This window comes from Sander lucioperca, chromosome 5 (genome assembly GCF_008315115.2).
Source record: "Sander lucioperca isolate FBNREF2018 chromosome 5, SLUC_FBN_1.2, whole genome shotgun sequence".
In the NCBI taxonomy this organism is placed as follows: Eukaryota; Metazoa; Chordata; class Actinopteri; order Perciformes; family Percidae; genus Sander; species Sander lucioperca.
In genome coordinates this window covers 18478944-18498127 of record NC_050177.1, presented here as the reverse complement: position 1 = coordinate 18498127, position 19184 = coordinate 18478944, and the positions used below count along the sequence as shown (strand labels likewise).

Genomic DNA, 19184 nt, shown 5'->3' with positions numbered 1-19184 from the left:
ACAATGGATGTATTAGATAGAACACATGGTGAATTATAGCCATTAGCTGCTGGAGCTACATCCATTATTACAGCTACAGGACTCTGAACAATCATATGAGCATGTGCAGTGCAGGTGACGCGGGCGGGTGCAGTCCCGCGGGTCTGCTTGCGTCCATTATGCGTGTTCGTCATACCTAGTTTAATAACTCTGGATTGCCATCACTTGATCCAAAATTGCTAGGTGTTCTTCCGTTGTAGGTGCTGACACCAGAATGTCATCCATAAAGACACAACCTTCTCCATTCCGTGCAGTATTTGATCCATTGTGTGTTGAAACACTGCTGGAGCTGTGGAAACTCCATAGGCAAGGCGATGGAATCTGAAGAGGCCTTTGTGTGCGGCTGTAGAGAACAGTTCTTCAGATGCTCATGATAGAGAGACTCAGGAATCAAGGACACGGATGCGCCTGTGTCAACTTGCATATTCACTGGTTTCCCAGCTAATTCTACTTTGACAAAAATTCCATCTTTTATTCCTTGAGCGGTGTACACCGTAAACAGGTCAAGTACGTCATCCTTACAATCATCCGCGTCATCAGTTTCTCCAGTTACATTCACCATTTGTCCCTATGCTTTATTTTCTTGCAAATCTTGCGACTCTTTTTTATGACTCTTTTCATGTTTCGGTGCGATAGTAGTATTCAGTTGATTGATGATTGTCCTTGCCACATCGATAGCACTTCTGCTTTTTCTCTGTAGAAGAGCACTTACATCATCCTGCCGATTGTAACATGACTTGTTACTCTTCTTGTGATGCCGCCGGTCACCAGAGGTGTTGAAGACTCTGTGACCTGCCCCTTTTGGTTTATCAGCATGTTCTCTCAATTCTTTTGTGTCTTTGTAAGTCAACTCAAGAGCAAGTGCAATATCGCAGGCCTTTTTGAATGTAAGATCTTTTTCAGATAATAGCTGCTTGTGATATCCCTCCCCTGAGAGGCTGCAAACAAACTGATCTCTGAGGGCATCATTGAGAAATTGTCCAAACTCACAAGTGCTCGCTAATTTCTTCCGTACAAGAATGTATTCAGTCACTGTTTCATCTTGCTTTTGCTGTCTTTTGTATAATCTGAATTGTTCTGCGATCAAAATGGGCTTAGGCTTAAAATGCAGGGACAGGGCACGTGTGATATCGTCATATGACACTTCCGTAACCTTCTAAGGTGCAATCAAGTTTTTCAACAGTCCATATTCAGTGGGACCCAAGACACTCAGAAACACATCTGCTTTCTTACCAGGATCAATCTCATTTGCTGACAGCCATCTTTCAAATCGTTCCAAATATGAATCAAAATCTTCTTTCTTACTTTCAAATTCTGGGACTCTTCCTATCAATGCCATCTTTTCAGGTGTTTTCTTTATTTAATTTCCTTACAATCTCCCATCTTCCAGCACATTTCTTCCTCTGGCTCCGATTTTCTTTTATAAGTTGCTTTGTCTTGCAAGACGATTTTTTTCTGCAATTACATTCTCTCACCACAGGAGGGCACTCTTGCACTATCAGGGATCTGACCCTTTCCTAGTTCTGATGGCAAGCTTAGCCGTTTCAGCAGCTAGCAGTTTCGATTTCTTCCGAACCAGAAACAGGCGGAATGTTGCCTTTCCAAGGAGTTTCACTCGTCAGATATCTTCAGTATCCTTCACTGATGTGGATTCTTTAACTTTATTACCTCGCCACTGTAGTATTTGTGGAGATATAATAACACACGCAGACATTGAGCCAAGGTGAGTGCCGTTTTTGCACCGTAGTTCAGAACAGATACAGATAAGCCCAAGGCGAGAGTGGCCCATCCCATTACCGTATTTACTCTAGTACACTCTCAGTACCATTACCGTATTTACTCTAGTACTGATACTATCATTACCATACCGTATAAACTACTACAAATGCTAATGCCAGTATTTTCTCCTTTTGAAATTTCCAGCCTGTGGCCCTTGGCTGCTTGTCATCCCCCATCTCTCTCCCACCTTTCCTGTCTATCCACTGTCACTATCAAAAAAATAATCTTTAAAAAAAAAAGAAATTTCCGTTCCGTGACGGAATTTTTTTATTTATTTTTTGGCCTGTGTGTTGTTAACAATTGCCCAGTTTGACAGCCAGGCCGGGTTGCCAGATAGATAGATAGATAGATAGATTCTACCCGACCTAAAAAAACAGTTGTGTGACCAGAGACGTAACAAACCCCGGGTAAATATTGGAGATGTATTTGAAAGATGGAGACAGCTTAGAGCCCAAAAGGACGCCAAATTGGCTCATTTCCTCCTGAACAGGTAAGCATTAGCTTCAGGCTAATTTATCACGGCTACAAGGAACTAGGGTTGGGTACCATTTTGATTTTTACAATTCCGATGCCAAACCGGTACTTTTAAAACGATTCCGATTCCTAAACCGATTCTTGAAAAACTGAAAAATGACATCAAAGAAAGGCTCTTTTTTTAAAATAAAGAATTATTTAAATTGAACAATATATTAACGTTTTAAAGTACTTAAATATATAATAAGTAAACCTAAGTCACCTAACACATAACTAAAATAATTTAACAAATAACAGTTACACTATTAACAAGTAACAACAAAATAAATGTTGAGTTGGTATGCCAACCAGCTTCAAGCTTTAGCAATTCTTTTTCAGAAAAATGACCATATTTGCCTTCTCTGGCAAGATAAGACACCTATCCTGACTTATGGCATGTCCTGCACAGGAGAAAACTCTCTCAGATGGTGTCCAAGAGGCCTGTACACAGGTATGAGTTTGAAAGGGCCAACAATTTGGGGAGGCTGTCCCGCTTCCCCCATCACCAGGCTACAAGGTTGGCAGAGCAAGTGTAATATGTTTACTAGTAATCACGTGCAGGACGGCGAGGTTGTTGTGTCTTAGCGGTTCCTACCGTAATTCTAAGCCGAAAGAGTGTGCCTGTCAGTTGGGTACAGAGCTCCCCGTGAGCACGGGCTTTTATGACTGTCAATATAGCCAGCATCTAACGTTTGCTACTCCGCTGTGGTGTGAAGTAATGTCTGGCTATGTGAGACAAGCGTCTAGCAGCATTGTTGTGGATGCTGGGGTCTCAGCCTGGCAACCTTTGTGAACTTCGAGTCTAGGGAGGAGGGGGCGGGGGAGACGACTCTCCAGTATTTTGAATTTGTACTGCAGTAACTATTTTAAACACTAGCTGTTAGTATTACATATTGCACCTTTAACAAAAACATCTATTTTATTGGTGTGAAGTCCGACTCGACAAACTTTCATGCATGCACACAAACAGACAATATTCCCCCTAAAAAAATAAGTAAGGGGGTTAATAAATAAATTAATGTATGATTAGGTGAATAAGTGCCACATTACTTAAATCATGCCTACATGTGTGCTGACTTTGGGATTTGGGGTGTTATGTTGTGTCTCTGGTGTTTCCACACGCATACAAACTTTGAAAAAAAAAGATCATAGAGTTTCTACGTCACTAGCCGAAACGAGGGTGCTAGGGAGCTAACCGTCAGCATGCTAGCGCTAGCATGCTAGCTCATTCTCAATGGCAAAACACTGCTACAACACACACAAATTCACCCTAATCTACAAAATAAATTGTATAAAACTACTTACATGTCCCTGTTCTGCAGGTATTCCACGCAAAGTTGGAAGTGCGCCCTCATTTAGAAGAAGTCTCCCGGCTAATCCTGCCTTGTACAGGCCAATGTTGAAGAAAATGATAGCTAGCAATTGTGAGCTTACCTAGCTACTGCGCATGTGCGACTGCCAACAAAGATCTTACAGAAGTTGAAAGGTCTCACTCTGTAGCTAAAACAGAGACCTGACAAAGTGTGAAAAGAGGATCTGCAGCAGTGTGTATGTATGTATACCAGCAATTAAACCATGTAAACCTATTCTGATACAATTTCAAATTACAATTATGAACCTGAAAATGAGCATAATATGGCCACTTTAAAACTGTCACCTGTGTTTTCCTTTACATAAATAAGGCATTTCCACCATAAATTGGTGAAGGCAAATTCACCACAAGGCAGGAAATTAAGTGTATAACGCTCAACAGTTTCTGGTGGAAGTCCCCCAGACCCCCTTGCTTCATATGTGTACCAATGTTGAAATGATGCCTACCACATTATAGACCAGCTGTTATTTCAACCAGCACCCTTTTGGGTTACTAGTGTGTTGCCCATCTATGGTTTCTACCAGCGCAGCCTAATAAAGCAGGCTAAAAGTGGCGCTGAAACCACAGACTGTATAATATTAATGGACAAAGCATCCGGTTCAGCGAAGTGCTGCAAATGTGGAAGTGCCTTAAACCTGCATTCTATCTGAATTCCAGCAGGGGGCGACACGTGCGGTTGCAAAAGGAGGTCTGTTTCTGTAGAAGTCTATGAGAAAGTGACCCACTTCTCACTTGATTTATTACCTCAGTAAACATTTTCATAATGAGTTTATGGTCTCAATCGCTAGTTTTAAGAGTTCTGCACCACAGAATGATGTTAATTTTTTTAATTATGGTCTTGTTGATTTTAAAATCAGCGATAAAACAGGGGCTGTTTTAGGGCGTGGCTATGATGTGATTGCCAGTTAAAGTGTGTAACGTAACGTGGCTCCTCCCTCATTCCTCCCTCTCATCTAAAATCGTCACATCCGCAACCAGGATGGCAGATCATGCTCTGTCCATTAATATTATACAGTCTATGGCTGAAACACACCATTATGTAACAAAGCTGGTTTAAGAAGCAGCCACGCACATTGTTGTTTTTAACTTCTTTGATAGGGTTTTCTGATAGTGTAGATATTTATTTCCCTACACATTTATGCACTTTTGAAATGTACATTTTAAAAAGTGCTATGAAGGATTTGCCATTGCCCTCTTTGAAATGTTCTCATTAATAATTAACTAATTTAAAGAAATCTACTTGAAATTCAATTTTATTTATGGTGTCAAATTATAACATTAGTTATCTCAGAACACTTTACAGATAGAGTAGGTCTAGACCACACTTTATAATTAACAAAGAGCCAACAACTCCCCCCAAAAGCATTAACATAGCTGTGCACTTGATTTGTTTAAGTTTTTTTAAAAACTGCCATAGTAATGTGTACTCCTACAGTTCAATTCATTTGAAATACATTTAAATTTTATGTAAAATTGTATGATCCAGGTATCGAAATCGGAACTGAGAAAAATGGATCCATGCATCTCCAATCAAAAGATGCTCATTTGGTGCAAGTCTGAATTTTTGTTTGGTGCCACCATCAGGCCAAATTTTCCACTTTATACAAAAGAGATATATTTTTCTGACTACCACAAAACATACATTCATATTATTGACAGGATGAACCCTTTACATTTATAACACTATGACAGTTCCTTTACCCCCACCTTAAGAAAACCTCTACCTTTTTATCTTCACTAGCTATAACTTCTTCATCTTTTAGCAAGGCTATTAGAACAGCCAAACCATATTTTTTTTTTTTTATATATATCAACACTTTCATTATGTAGGTTATAATGGACACTGCAATGGCAGTGTAATTATAGAAAGTGAGTATTAGACGGAAGAGCTGCTTCCATACCTCACAGTACAAACAAAACATTGTCCCGTGACTGTTAGTCACAGTTACCAGTCATAGCATACTTGTTTTGTTGTTAGCTTCTGTGTGTGTTAAGAGGGCACTTGTGGAGGCCTTTTGGTTCTTTAGATTTGAGAATTTGCTTCTTATAATTTGTCTGTGATGGGCTTCCCTTGCCCAGGCCATTCCCATCATACCAGTTCTGTCTGTGCGTTGACGTTGTGGAGCAACCATCCTTGTTTCTTGTCTATGCTTAGCAGCTAGCTCTGGGAACTGCTGGGTGTATAGACGGTCTGTGTACTGCAATTCTGGAGTTATAAGTCTTTGACATTTTATTTTGGTTTGTCTGTCTATGTGTGGGTTTAGGTTATAGCCCTGAATTACAGCTGCTCCATACTGGAACGGCTTTAGCCCGGCGTCTTTAATCTGGGACGGATCGACTGCCCCGCCATCTTTCAGGCAGCTGTTTGCTAGCTTGGCCTGTAGCTCTCTCAACTGAGAAACTTCCCTCTTCATCTGCTCTTGCCCAACGAGACTATCCACCTTGTGCCAGAAGGTGGTGTTAAAGTGCAGGTAGATCCTCCAGTCCAAAGCATTCCACCTCTTGATTTTCTCTGCAGTGTTTGGTAAAAGTGGGTGACGAGTTTGTTCACTGCGACTGTTGAGCTTAAAGGAAACCACATCTTCCAGGGACCAGCAGAGGGCATGCTTGAGCAAGATCATGGACTCATCAAAGTATTCAGAAATAAGAATAAGGTGGAAGTCCCGCTCAATGGCTGCAATAGCCATGCTGGCTCTCTCCTCCAGGTCTTCAGTATCAGCTGCAGCATTGTTGTCAAAGCCAAAGTCGAAAGCCAGGATATTATGAGCGTAGTGGTTGTTTTTCACTGATGAGTTGTAGTTTCTCCAGCTGCTGTCTAAAAAGCTGTCCAGGCTGCGAGTCTTGTGGAAGGCTGGGATGCTCTTGTAGTAGATAAAGATGGACTCCATCATGGCCACAGGATGCCTCAAGATGGAAAAGTAGAAGGTATCCTCAGGCATCACTTTTGCCACCTGGGACATAACATATGAAAAACAAGTAGTTGAAAAAGTTGCATTTAACTAAGTTCTACTTAGAAAAACAAATTATAAGTAAGAGAAATTCAATCTAAAGAGACTGGTAAATTTTCTTTTGTTAAACTCTAAAGCAAACATGTCCATTGGGGCCACAAGTGGGTAAGTGCTCCGGTATTTAAGACCACTTTGGACAAAAAAGGGTAAAAGTGGTTCCAGCTGTCATTACTAATTCATATTGTACCATACCATATGTTGGGCCTTAAGTGGGGAACTTGTCATATGTACCTAACATACAGCACACCCAGCCCCCACATGGACATTTTTGGACTTCACTGAGGTTGCCTAAATGAGGCCCAAATACCAGTCCATCACTCACTAAAGAGGGTTCCACATAGACATGTTGGCAGGACTATCTGTAATCTGGCTACTCAGGTCTCTTCTGTTTCTCTACAATCCTTTGACAATCACTGTTACAGGTAATCACCAAGCCAGTATGTCCATTGGGGCCCCACAAGGCTGAGTAATGCATTACCATTAAACCCCATTAGGGCAACTAATTTGGACCCATTCAAAATACTTTTACACATTAAAAGTACAGTAAGAGCTCCACTAATGTGTCTCCAACATGTGTTGGGCTGCAAGTCAAATTCAAACACAGGACGTTGCCAAGGACTTAGCCTACATGGAGCCCACACTCTACCGTGTGCTAGAGGTCGCTCCTGTTCCTATATTTTTTGTTATGAATTACAGACACTGTACAGGAGTTTTTTATTTTGTTTAATTGTAACATGCTTCTAATAGCAATGGCCAAATTAAGCATTATGAAGCTTCGTGAACCGTTTTATTTATTTTCTGAGGCCACTAGATGGAGTTCTTGGATTAAAGAAAAAGGCTCACAGAATGGCAATCCAGTGTAATTTAACCCTTTGTTGAACAGATAGTGCTATCTAGTAGACTCAGGAAAAATAAAATGCTTCATTAAGCTTTATGGGGCTTAATTTGGGGCCTCAAATGGGCCCCAAATATAGCTCAGCTTGGTCCCATTAGTAACCAGCATGTACAGGCCCATTTGGGCCCACATAAAGCACATTTTCTTTTTAAAAATGGACCTCACTGAGTTTGCCCAAATCGGAACCGAATGCCAGGCCATTATTTATCAATGTGGCCGATATGGACATATTGCCCAGGCTTAAAGGGTAACTACCGTTTTTTTGACCTGGACCCTATTTTCCTATGTTTTTGTGTGTAAGTGACAGATAGGAACAACAATCTTTGAAATTGGTCCAGCATTAAGCGTGAACGCTGTAACCGGCAGCCACAGACTTGGCTGCAATGTAACCCTATAGGGGAAATGTTCAGCGTCAGTTTGCTTTTTTTGCCACTAAAAGCTCAGATTATCATTCTAAGTGTCTGACAACATTATGGAAAGGATCCCTACAGAGATATACCTTTTTAAAACCTCTTTGAGACCTTTCTGTTTAACCAGAAACAGCTCTGAGGTCACTAGCACTAAACCAGACAAAACAATGTTTTTAGCGTGTACAGAGCCAACCTATTTTCACATGTAAATCGGTACACTATGTGTTTATTTCAACCAAAACTAGAGTTGTGATGGTTGGAAAAGTGGAAAGACGACCCAAAACGGCTTTTCATAGTTTTATTTTGTTTCTGTCGACTTTGAATGAAGTGTATTTTACGATGCTAAAATTACTGTTTATTTACATGGAATCTGGTGGGTTTAGCGAATGCAGTTTCACGGATGTGTTTTGTTTTTAAAAAAGGATCTTACTCTTTAACAGAAAGGTCGACCTCCTTAGAAATCCTTACCATAATGTTGTCAGACACTTAGAATATTAATCTGAGCTGTCAGTGGCAAAATGAGCACTTTTGTGAACCTAAATATAAGCTGCACAATTGCACTTTTAACTTACGTTGTAGCTTGTTTCGCCGTTGCCAACTGTAGCGATTTTGCTTAATACTGGATACACAATTCAAAATGTCAAAGAGTGTTGTTCCTATCAGTCACTTAGACACAAAAACATAGGAAAATAGGGTCCAGGTTAAATTTAGTTGACTACCATATTCATAAAAATGATATTAACTGGAATAATTGAGCAAGTTGACAAAATGTGTTTCCAAAAGGCATCATATTTCATCCGGGTGTTATTCCAGACCCACACAGTTCCATCGTACCCACATTTCACAATTTGTTTCCACATTTAGCCCATAAGAAGTCCATGTGGACATGTACTGTATACAGGGCTGTAAATTCATACATATAGTACAAAACAGGGCAACACTTCAACTACCCAACTTTTACATTTTCTGATGAAGCTCACCTCAGATTTTGTAAACCTCATGTGGTTGCACATGATGTGGAACTCCCTTACACTTCGGCTGCTGACACCTTCCACAAAATGTGAAGCAAAGAAGAATGGGTAAAACAACTGGCTGTGTTTGTTCAGAGGTAGGGCAAAGGTCAAGTTCCTGCTTTCACCATAGCGATAGAGGATATTTAAGATGGTACTGCTTGCTGTTTTGTGTGTCTTGAGAAAAAAAATGTTAGACTTTGGGTGGCAGGTTGATTTCGTATGAACACTGTTGATGTGAGCCTTTAATAAACTTGATGGAGTGGGAGTGTCTGCAGTTAAACCTTTTCTAGTACTGTCTAGGGCCAAAGAACCTGGAAGTCCAAGGCTTGTTACATGTTTAGGTAGAAGCAGCGTCACAGGTGAAACTTTTCTTGCCTCCATCTGAGAGCCTGTAGCAAGGTTATCCACGTGTCTTGATTGGATATAAGCCGATTGCTTTTGATATCCTTCATTTTGATGATGACGATGATCTGCAGTTCTGTCTGTCTGTAGTGAACTCAGGTCTGTCTTTACTGCCTGTGAAGACTCAGAATGGGCGATTTCCCAGACATTTTGGGCAGTAGAAAACAGGTGCTGTTCGTTGACAGTCAATCTCAGATGTGGGAGTCCTGTCAGCTTGTCATTCCTAGGAGAAGTCAATTGAAATATTTTACAACATAGTTTTTTTAGGTCCTCAAATACTCATTAAACCAGCAAATTAACTTGTTATCGTGTTAGGTTGTCATGTGAATTAGAATGTTGCTTAAAGATAACACAAAAAAGATGATAAGATGATGCCCCGAATACTAGCATTGAAAGCTAATCAGCGGTCCGTGCTAGCTTCTTTCAAGCTACAAACACATTTGATTAGCATGAAAACATGTCCCAGAGAATGATCGAGTGGGTACACATCTGTTAATAACCCCTAGGTTCATTTTGCGCCGGAATTGTCCTTTAAGTCTAAATAACATATGCCATAATTTATTATTTGCACATAGGCTATGTTAAAGAGAGACCTCTCTCTCTGCCCTTTCAGGCGCTGCTACTCCTCTGACTCCTCCTCTGGCTGCCCAGCGAGCTCATAAATGTTACGGCCGCAATTGCTTGTTGAGCTTTTTAACTCCGAAAGGCAGCTAACCACAGGTTGCTGTTTATCTTATAATCAGTGTTGGGAGTAACGTGTTACAAAAGTAACGCAATTGCAGTAATGTATTATGTAATGTATTTTTGCTGTAACGCAGTAATATAACGCATTACTAGTTAAATTTCGGTAATATTATACTCGTTACAATCTCAGTAACGCGAGTTACAACGCATTTTAACGCAACATTGAGTTTAGAATTCACCAACACTGCAAAACATTTCTTCACAGAAAAAAAAAACTGTGTTATTGTGTTATTTCCTGTTGCTGTATTCGATGGTTGAAATGACTGCAGAGACAGATACATTTGCGAGATGGACATTATTTTCAGGAGTTATTACGCTGCGTTGAAGTGGTCAGAGCCAGAACCAGAGACGGTACAGACAACATCTGTGTCCCAACGGTTGAAGGTACGTCAGCGCGGACAGCAGTTTGTCCGAGCTGCTGACAGATAGAAACATGTCGGGAATTAATGTTTAGGCTTGCTACATGTAATATCATTGCATTTTGTCAGCCGTGGAGAGTAATTATGCCTGTAGTGGAATGGCTTCGAATGACAACCAAAAACGCTTGTCTTTTACTGTGACCATTTACTGTTCAATATGTTGCAGTTTTACAAACAAGAAAGTGAGCAACTTTAGCTTGACGGACATGTTTTGCATCTAGCGTCTCACGTTCATCTCAGTAAGCTAGCAAGAGTACACAACAGACAACTTCCGTGTAGGCTACTTCAAAATAAAAGCACTTCCTGTGACGGTTCGCAGTAAAACTAAATTACTGTTAAACAAATAAGGTTGTGTACCTTTTCACATATCAGCTGTAAATCAAGTACTGTACACTATAATTGACCATTTCCTTTAGACTGTTTTAAACTAAACAACATGAATTTCTTACTGTAAGGTACTTTTAATTGAGTATTTTCATTTTCTCCTACTTGCCTATTGTACGTTTTACTTATCTTTTTTTATAGCTTTAGTTACTTTGCATATTCATATTAATTATGCAAAATATTATGAATAATCTATGATGTATTAAAGTGGATAACGAGGAGACTTTATTGATCCAGTGGTGAAATTCACAAGCTAGCTGCCAAGTCAAACTTCAGCTGTTATTTTGGTGAAAGTAACTCAAAAGTAATGCAAAAGTAGTGCAACACATTACAATTCAGAGACAGTAATATTGTAATATAACTAATTACTTTCAAATGACAGTAACTAGTAATCTATAATGTATTACATTTTGGAAGTAACTTGCCCAACACTGCTTATAATGGATAATTGTGTTTTGTAATTTAAACAAATTGAGGAAATAAACACGAGTCTATTGAGAGACTTCCAGCTGACAGCAAGGTCTGTGAGCATCAATGGCCGTCCGGCCTGTGATTGATCCCGGCTGCCACCAACTGGCTGTCACGTCAGACTGGAGCTTCTCAAGTCTGACAACATCAGAGCAAATGTGCAATTCGCCATCAATATTTGTAAAAATGCCCACATTCGAACTCTGCACAGTTGATTTCTCACATAAAAAAGTCTCAGAAGTAAATTTAGTGGTGAAATAGCAGACGAAAATTGTAAAAGGTTTCCAGTTGTTGGCTGCTGCTACTATGGCAAACTACCGTTCTAGATTCTAGAATCGATTGCTTTTACTTGGGTTCCCAGACGTTAATACTGAATTTTAAACATTACATTTTGCAGCTGAATTTGGCCTGTTGAATTTTAGCAAGTTGAAAATATATTAGTTGCATTTTAAACATTGTATTTTGCATCTGAGTTTGTTATATTGAATTTTTTTTACGATGAATTTTTGATTCTGAATTTATGAACTTTAAAAAAATTAAAGGTGAAATTTAGATACATAATTGTAATGCATAAATATTTAGTGTTAGAAATTCAATGGCTTTTTTATTTCAAAATCCGATGAAACAGATTTACTTCCATATGAAGGCCGCATGTCTAGATTATATAATTCATTAGCATAATAACTGTGTTTCAAGCTATGACAGTAATGAGGTTTGGAGAAAGCATTTAGGTTTCAGTAAATATGCCCTGATTTTGGACACACAGACACACAAACACACTCTAAAGATCCTGGCTTCCTGCAGGTGTTGGTCCCTGGAAATGCAAGCAGATTTTGGCAAGAATTCCTAGTAAATATTGGGATCTTATTCAACCCTATTCCTGACTCATGGTTTAAAATCTCTGATGATAAGATGTGCTAGACATGACATGACATTTGAATTGTTTTGTTTTATTATAGTTTCAGTCAGCCAACGTGGAACAGAATATTATGTGAATGTATAAAATGCACAGCAGTTGTTTGTTGCCAAGGCTGCCAAGTGCGTTTAGGGCGTGTACGAATCTACTTTTGCAAGTTTAACGGCGGAAAAAAGGGTCCGTGCGCCACACACATGGTTCAAAAGGGTTGTACCTACTGTCTTAATTAATCATAGGTGTGTTTTGGGCGTAACATGCAATAAACCAATCAGAGTGTCAACTCCCATTCCCTTTAAAAGCCAGGCGCATTTGTAGCCGGGTTGGTCAGTGGGTAGAGCAGGCGCACATATACTGAGAGGTTTATGCCTCGATGCGGAGGTCCAGGGTTGAAATCCGACCTATGACAATTTCCTGCATGTCTTGCCCCTCTTTCTCACCTAGCTGTCCTATCAATTAAGGCGGAAAGGCCAAAAAAAATTATCTTTAAACAAAAAAAGAAATAACCCAGGCGCATTTGTACCTTGGCGCATGGCTATTATGATGGCGGATGGAGAGACTGACAGCCGCACGTCTTCACTCTAGTACAAACCCCAATTCCAATGAAGTTGGGACGTAGTGTAAAACGTAAATAAAAACAGAATACAATGATTTGCCAGTCCTTTTCAACCTGTATTCAATTGAATACACAACAAAGACAAGATATCTAATGTTCAAACTGATAAACGTTTTTTGCAAATATTCACTCATTTTGAATTTGATGCCTGGAACACGTTCCAAAAAAGCTGGGACAGGGGTAACAAAAGACTGGGAAAGTTAAGTTAAGTTGTTTGGAACATTCCACTGGTGAACAAGTTAATTAGATACAGGTGAGTGTCATGATTGGGATTCACAAGCAAGGATGGGGCGAGGTTCACCACTTTATGAACAACTGCGTGAGCAAATAGTCCAACAGTTCAAAAGGAATCTAGGGATTTCATCATCCATAGTCCATAATATCATCAAAGATGATAGGAGAAATCTCTGCACGTAAGGGCCAAGGCCAAAACCAACATTGAATGCCCGTGACCTTCGATCCCTCAGGCGGCACCTCATTAAAAAACAACCTCATTCTGTAAAAGGTGGGCTCAGGAACACTTCAGAAAACCATTGTCAGTTAACACAGTTTGTCGCTACATCTACAAATGTAAGTTGAAACTCTACCATGCAAAGCGAAAGCCATATATCAACAACACCCAGAAACGCCACTGGCTTCTCTGGACCCGAGCTCATCTGAGATGGACTGACGCAAAGTGGAAAAGTGTGCAAAATATGTTGCCAAACAAGCAATGTCTTTTTCAGGGACGTCCCTGCTTATTTCAGCAAAACAATGCCAAGCCACATTTTGCACGTGTAACAACAGCGTGGCTTTGTAGTAAAAGAGTGTGGGTACTAGACTGGCCTGCCTGCAGTCCAGACCTGTCTCCCATTGAAAATGTGTGGCGCGGACGTGTGATGGAGTTGTTGCGTTTTTCCCTCGCTCCGACCCTCTTTACAGTCCAGCCAAAGCGCTACAACTAGCCACTTATATTTAACTATATTCGGCAGCACTTTGCCACGACGAGAGGATGTCCAGCAAGTCGAAGAAAGATGACCAGAAGAGGGGTGATTCGTTGTTGAGCGCCTTGCTAACCACGCTAACGGCTATGTTAGCCGAACACAAGGCCTCGCTCTTGGCTGAATTCAACACAGCATTTTCCAAACTCAAGGCAAAGCTAGATAACATCCAGACTAGGTCTGTCGCGATATGCAATAAATCAATTAATCGCATAATAAATAAAAATTAGCTCGATAATTTTTCCGGCCGTGATAATTTCCATTTGCATGCTTGTTTGTTTTCCTCGTCTCTTTCTCTCTCTCTCTCTTCCAAAGAGACTGGATGACCACTCCGGTGCATCGGTGACCCCTCTCAGTTCCTTAGCGTAACGAGGAGTGAACCCTCGTGTCAGTCACTTGTAGAAAAAAAAAAGAGGAGTAGCGATTTTGATCGTTGCGTTTGACAGGGTCAATTGGGCATATTTAAATTTTACCATGGAACAGATGGGATTTAATGTGACCTTTATTTGGTGGATTAATACTATAAACAAGGACCCAATATCAAGAGTCAGGGTGAATGGAATTTTTTTGACTTAAGAAAGGTGTTGACAAGGAAACCCAGCCTCCCCTATCTTATTTGCATTGGGTATAGAGCCACTGGTGGAAATAATTAGAAAGAATGACCAAATTGAGGGGATAATAGATGGAGGGGGTGAGATACACAAAATATCGTTTGCGGATGACGTTCTTTTGTTTATTAGAAACCCGGTATCGTCTATTCCTGCGCTCATGCGATGTCTGAGGAACTTTGGGGAGGTCTCAGGGTACAAGGTTAACGAAGGGAAATCTGAAGCAATGATGATATCAGGTGAAAGGCCTTAACAGTTAGAAAAGGAGACAAGATTCAGATGGTCAAACACGGGCTTCAGGTACTTGGGGGTTACTCTGACGCCTAACTCCTCTCAATTATACTTATCAACTTATCTTTCAGATAAAAAAAGACCTGGAAAGATGGGAAATGCTCCCCTTATCTTTAGTAGGCAGGGTGAGACTATCAGGATGAATGTACTGCCGAGACTACTGTTTTTCTTTTGCTCTCTTCCAATAACAGTCCCAATATCTACATTAATATTCCTGGATAGGTTTATTTCTAAATTCATCTGGCAGAATAAAAGGCCCAGGGTACGACTGAAAGTCCTGCACTCACTTAAAGGGAAGGGTGGCTTAGCTTTGCTTCATCTAAGAAGCTATTACTGGGCATCACAATTACGAATATTGAACTCATGGATTAGGCTTTATATGGAAACAAAATGGGTACAAATAGAACAAAGCTCTGTAACCAAGGTATAAATCTCGACACTCCCTTTTATGGAGGCAAAAGTTTGGCAAAAATTTAAGATACAAAATGAATGGGTAATCTATACCCTAAGGGTCTGAACAAAGATAAGAAAAATTTTGAACTTGCCACTATCTTTATCTAGGACAACCAATATAGCTTCCATTAATGACTTCCTACCAGCAAAAATGGACAGGGGTTTTGTTGGATGGGCAGGGAAAGGTCTGACCACATTAAATCAACTACACCTCAGGGCTTTTTCACAATTTCAAACCCAATATGGAATTGCGCCTAATGAATTGTTTAGGTATTTTCAAATGCGCCACTATTTGACGACAAACAAGGAATGGGACAAAATTAAAAATTCACCGTCTAATTTTGAACAGTATTGGATCGAAGCGGTGGAGAATCAAAAGCACACAACTAAAATAATATCTAGTCTATACAACAGAATTCACTTGGATTTGACAGATAATAAAAAGAAATGCGTTTCTGCATTGTATGATCTATTATGCTCGACCTCCGTGAGCCCTCGTACTTTGACAAAAGCGGCATGGGAGGGCGATCTGAACATGGCTATTACGGACCAACAACGGGACCTTGCTCTGGCTATGGTTCACTCATCCTCCATATGTGCTCGTCATGGCCTAATCCAATGCAAGGTTCTTCATAAAGTCCACTACACAAATGCAAAATTGTCTAAAATACACTCCACTGTCCAGGACGCCTGTAACAGGTATAACCAGTCTCCTGCCAACCATACTCATATGTTCTGGTCTTGCCCTAAATTTTTTTTTTTTGACACCATGAATAGAGCCTATGAGCACATTATCCCCCCTAACCCTTTGTCAGCCATTTTTGGAATTTCCCCTAACGCTAACCTCCCTGTTGCACTGAGGCGCGCCCTGGCGTTTACATCTCTGCTAGCTCGGAGACTGATCTTGCTCAACTTGAAGCTTTCCCGCCCCCCTACACAAAGAGGTGCTCAACAATTTGAAGCTTGAGAAGCTTAGATCTTCTTTGAAAGGCTCTATCTTGACATTCCTAGTGACGGGAACCCTTTTCTAGAACTCGTTGACTCCCTCAGCTTACTTCCTGACTTGGAGGACTGAGCTCCTTCTGGACTGCTGCATTTGACGCCAGGTGGGTAGGGGGACTTGAGGGGAAGTGACATATCAGTTCCACCATGCTATGTTCACTTTGTTCACTATGTTGTGTCACTTTTTGTTAAAATTCAAAATTCAAATAAAAAAAGTTGGAAAAGAAAAAGAAAATGTGTGGCGCATTCTGAAGCATAAAATACAACAACAGAGACCCTGGACTGTTGAGCTGAAGTCGTACTTCAAGCAAGAATGGGAAAGAATTCCACCTCCAAAGGTGCAACAATTAGTTTCCTCAGTTCCCAAACGCTTATTGAGTGTTGTTAAAAGAAAAGTGGTAAACATGCCCCTGTCCCAGCTTTTTTTAAACGTGTTGCAGGCATCAAATTCTAAATGAATAAAAAAAACCAATAAAATGTATCAGTTTAAACATTAAATATATTTTCTTTATAGTGTATTCAATTTAATATAGGTTTAAAAGGATTTGCAAATCATTGCATTATGTTTTTATATATGTTTTACACAACCTCCCAACATTGGAATTGGGGTTTGTACACCACCACAGTAACAAACAAAGGCACCACCTTGTGGCGCTACTAAGCATTGCAGTTATATTTCTGTCTGTTACGAGGACGAGGGGAGAGCATTTCTCTTTGTTTGATAACATTGAAAGTAAAGTTAGACTTTTTAAAAAAGAACGAGAAAAAGAGGGCGTGAGCCAGCAGACACTGAACTGCAGGCTGCAGACCGATGTTTGTGTTCCTGGGTTTTCACAGGCAGCTTTTTTTCAAATGCAACTCCGCTACCATTCTCCAGAGTTGACGGTGGACATCCGGGCACTTTCACCACTGTCAGCGGTCTTTGCTCATACTGCTGTTCTCATAGGCCAGGGTGTGCAACCTGTGGCTCCGGAGACACATGTGGCTCTTTAGCCGCTCTCCAGTGGCTTCCTGTGGCTTTGACAAAATTTTATATGGAAATGAGTAACGGTTATTTAATTTTCATTTATCATTGTTGTAGGCCTTAATTCGCGATCGCGCCAATTCACACAAATTCAACGAATCACCGTGACTTTAGTGCGACTCGCAAATTTGACCAATAACCGGAGTTTCCTGCGACTTCAACCAATCCCAGCAGTCCCACGTGCCAGACTTTACGTCAATATAATGTGACTCTGAGTGCCACTGACCGAGCGGGAGTGAGAGAGAGCTAGTTTCCAATTTGAAGACGAGACTCGAACATCTCACATTTACCAACAAAATGTACAGCGAAAGACCGTGCAAAACATTTCAGACCGTCCTGCCAAACTGAATAGATAGATAGAATAGATTTTAACATCAATGTACAATGTAACGTTTTTTCACTCTAAAGTCAGCGGCTGCTGTTTCAATCCTGTCGCTCTAGTCCAATCCAGTTACCCCCGCTACTGACGTGCACAAACACACACACGGTGGATGCAGGAAAAACCGGAGATGAGACGACACGATGACCTAAATTGAGGACAGCTACGCTCTATATTGTAGTGCAATGATAAGTTAGTAAGTCCAATAAGTACTTTATCAAACCGAATGTGTGTCCCAGGCCAGGATAGGAAATTAACTAACAATGTAAAGATCAACAAGCCACTGACACATATGTTCATATTTGATTCATTCAATAAATTATTATTTTTTGTCTTAAATCCACCAGCCATTTTCATATTATACCAACATTTTGTTTTTTTATACTATTTTATTGATCACCAATGGGGAAATTACAATTTTCACTCTGTTGTTATTATTACACACAGGCCTGAAATACACCTGAGCATGTGCTCAGGTCCTTTTACATGCACTAATGGAGAGATTTAGAGTGAGTGGGCTGCAACTGCTGAACTGGGGCCCTGAGCGGTTCAGGGTTCGGTGCCTTACTCAAGGGAACCTTGGCAGTGCCCAGGAGGTGAACTGGCACCTCTCCAGCTACCAGTACACCTCTGTATTTCAGTCCGTACGGGGACTTGAACCAGCGACCCTCCGGTTCCCATCCCAAATTCCTACGGACTGAGCTACTGCCACCCCCTATTTGCAGCATCCTGAGCCTTTTTGGTAAGGTTACTAGGAAAACTCAGCCCAGAGTAGTTTTATTCAGCCCAAAACAAGTTTCCTTTTTATTTTTAAGGAACTATACAAAAAAATTGCAACTTTTTTTGCAACTTTCACTGTCTCCCGCAACTTCATTGCAACAAACATACAAAAGACATTGCAACTATTATCGCAATTATTTACAAAAGCTCCCGCAAAATCAGGCATTTTGGGCCGCAACAATCTAAAAAAAAGGCTGCGTAATCCTGGAGGGACTGTTAAATGAGTCTTACATTCTCCATTTATATAACATTTCAATCAAACTAATTTAGACTTAATAGGTGGTAACCTTCATTATAAGGCTCAAATAAGTTTTGTGGCTCCAGACAGATCTTTTAATTTTATTTGGTCAAAAAAACCCTGTCATAGGGAATTAATTGAACTCTGCCTGTGAAAACCCAGAGCACAGCACAGTGTGGTGTTGTTGTTTTTTTAAAGTCTGCGGCAACATGTGACGACTATGCTCCCCCCCACCACCCGATTTCCAACCAATGACATAGTTTGTCCGGCCCCATTTCTTAGCAACCCTGGTCATGCACAATTCACATTGAAGTCGACCTGTGTCCGACCCTCCTCGCCTGGTTTAGTACCCTTTCAAACACACAGTCAACCCTGGTTCAACCCTGGTTGAGCCCTCGGAATGAAACAGCTGTAGAAGTGGATACAGGGTGGAGGTGGGGCAGGGCAGCAGCAG

At 40.6% G+C, this 19184-nt stretch overlaps 1 protein-coding gene and 1 long non-coding RNA gene across 2 annotated transcripts in view; one reads left to right on the top strand and one right to left on the bottom strand.

The window, feature by feature from the left end:
* Positions 1 to 97: 97 nt before the first annotated feature.
* Positions 98 to 19179, top strand: LOC118495115. The gene is made up of 3 exons (XR_004897428.1): positions 98 to 108; positions 13762 to 13770; positions 19078 to 19179. It is a non-coding gene; the product is annotated as an uncharacterized LOC118495115 (long non-coding RNA).
* gal3st2 (galactose-3-O-sulfotransferase 2) overlaps positions 5453 to 19184 on the bottom strand; it is a 33570-nt gene continuing 19838 nt past the window's right edge. The window contains exons 3-4 of the mRNA XM_031297549.2: positions 8997 to 9654; positions 5453 to 6654 (exon numbers count right to left, since the gene is read on the bottom strand). Of these exons, the coding sequence (XP_031153409.1) occupies positions 5656 to 6654; positions 8997 to 9654 (1657 nt within the window). The 3' untranslated portion in view covers positions 5453 to 5655. The remainder of the gene's footprint in view (positions 6655 to 8996; positions 9655 to 19184) is intronic.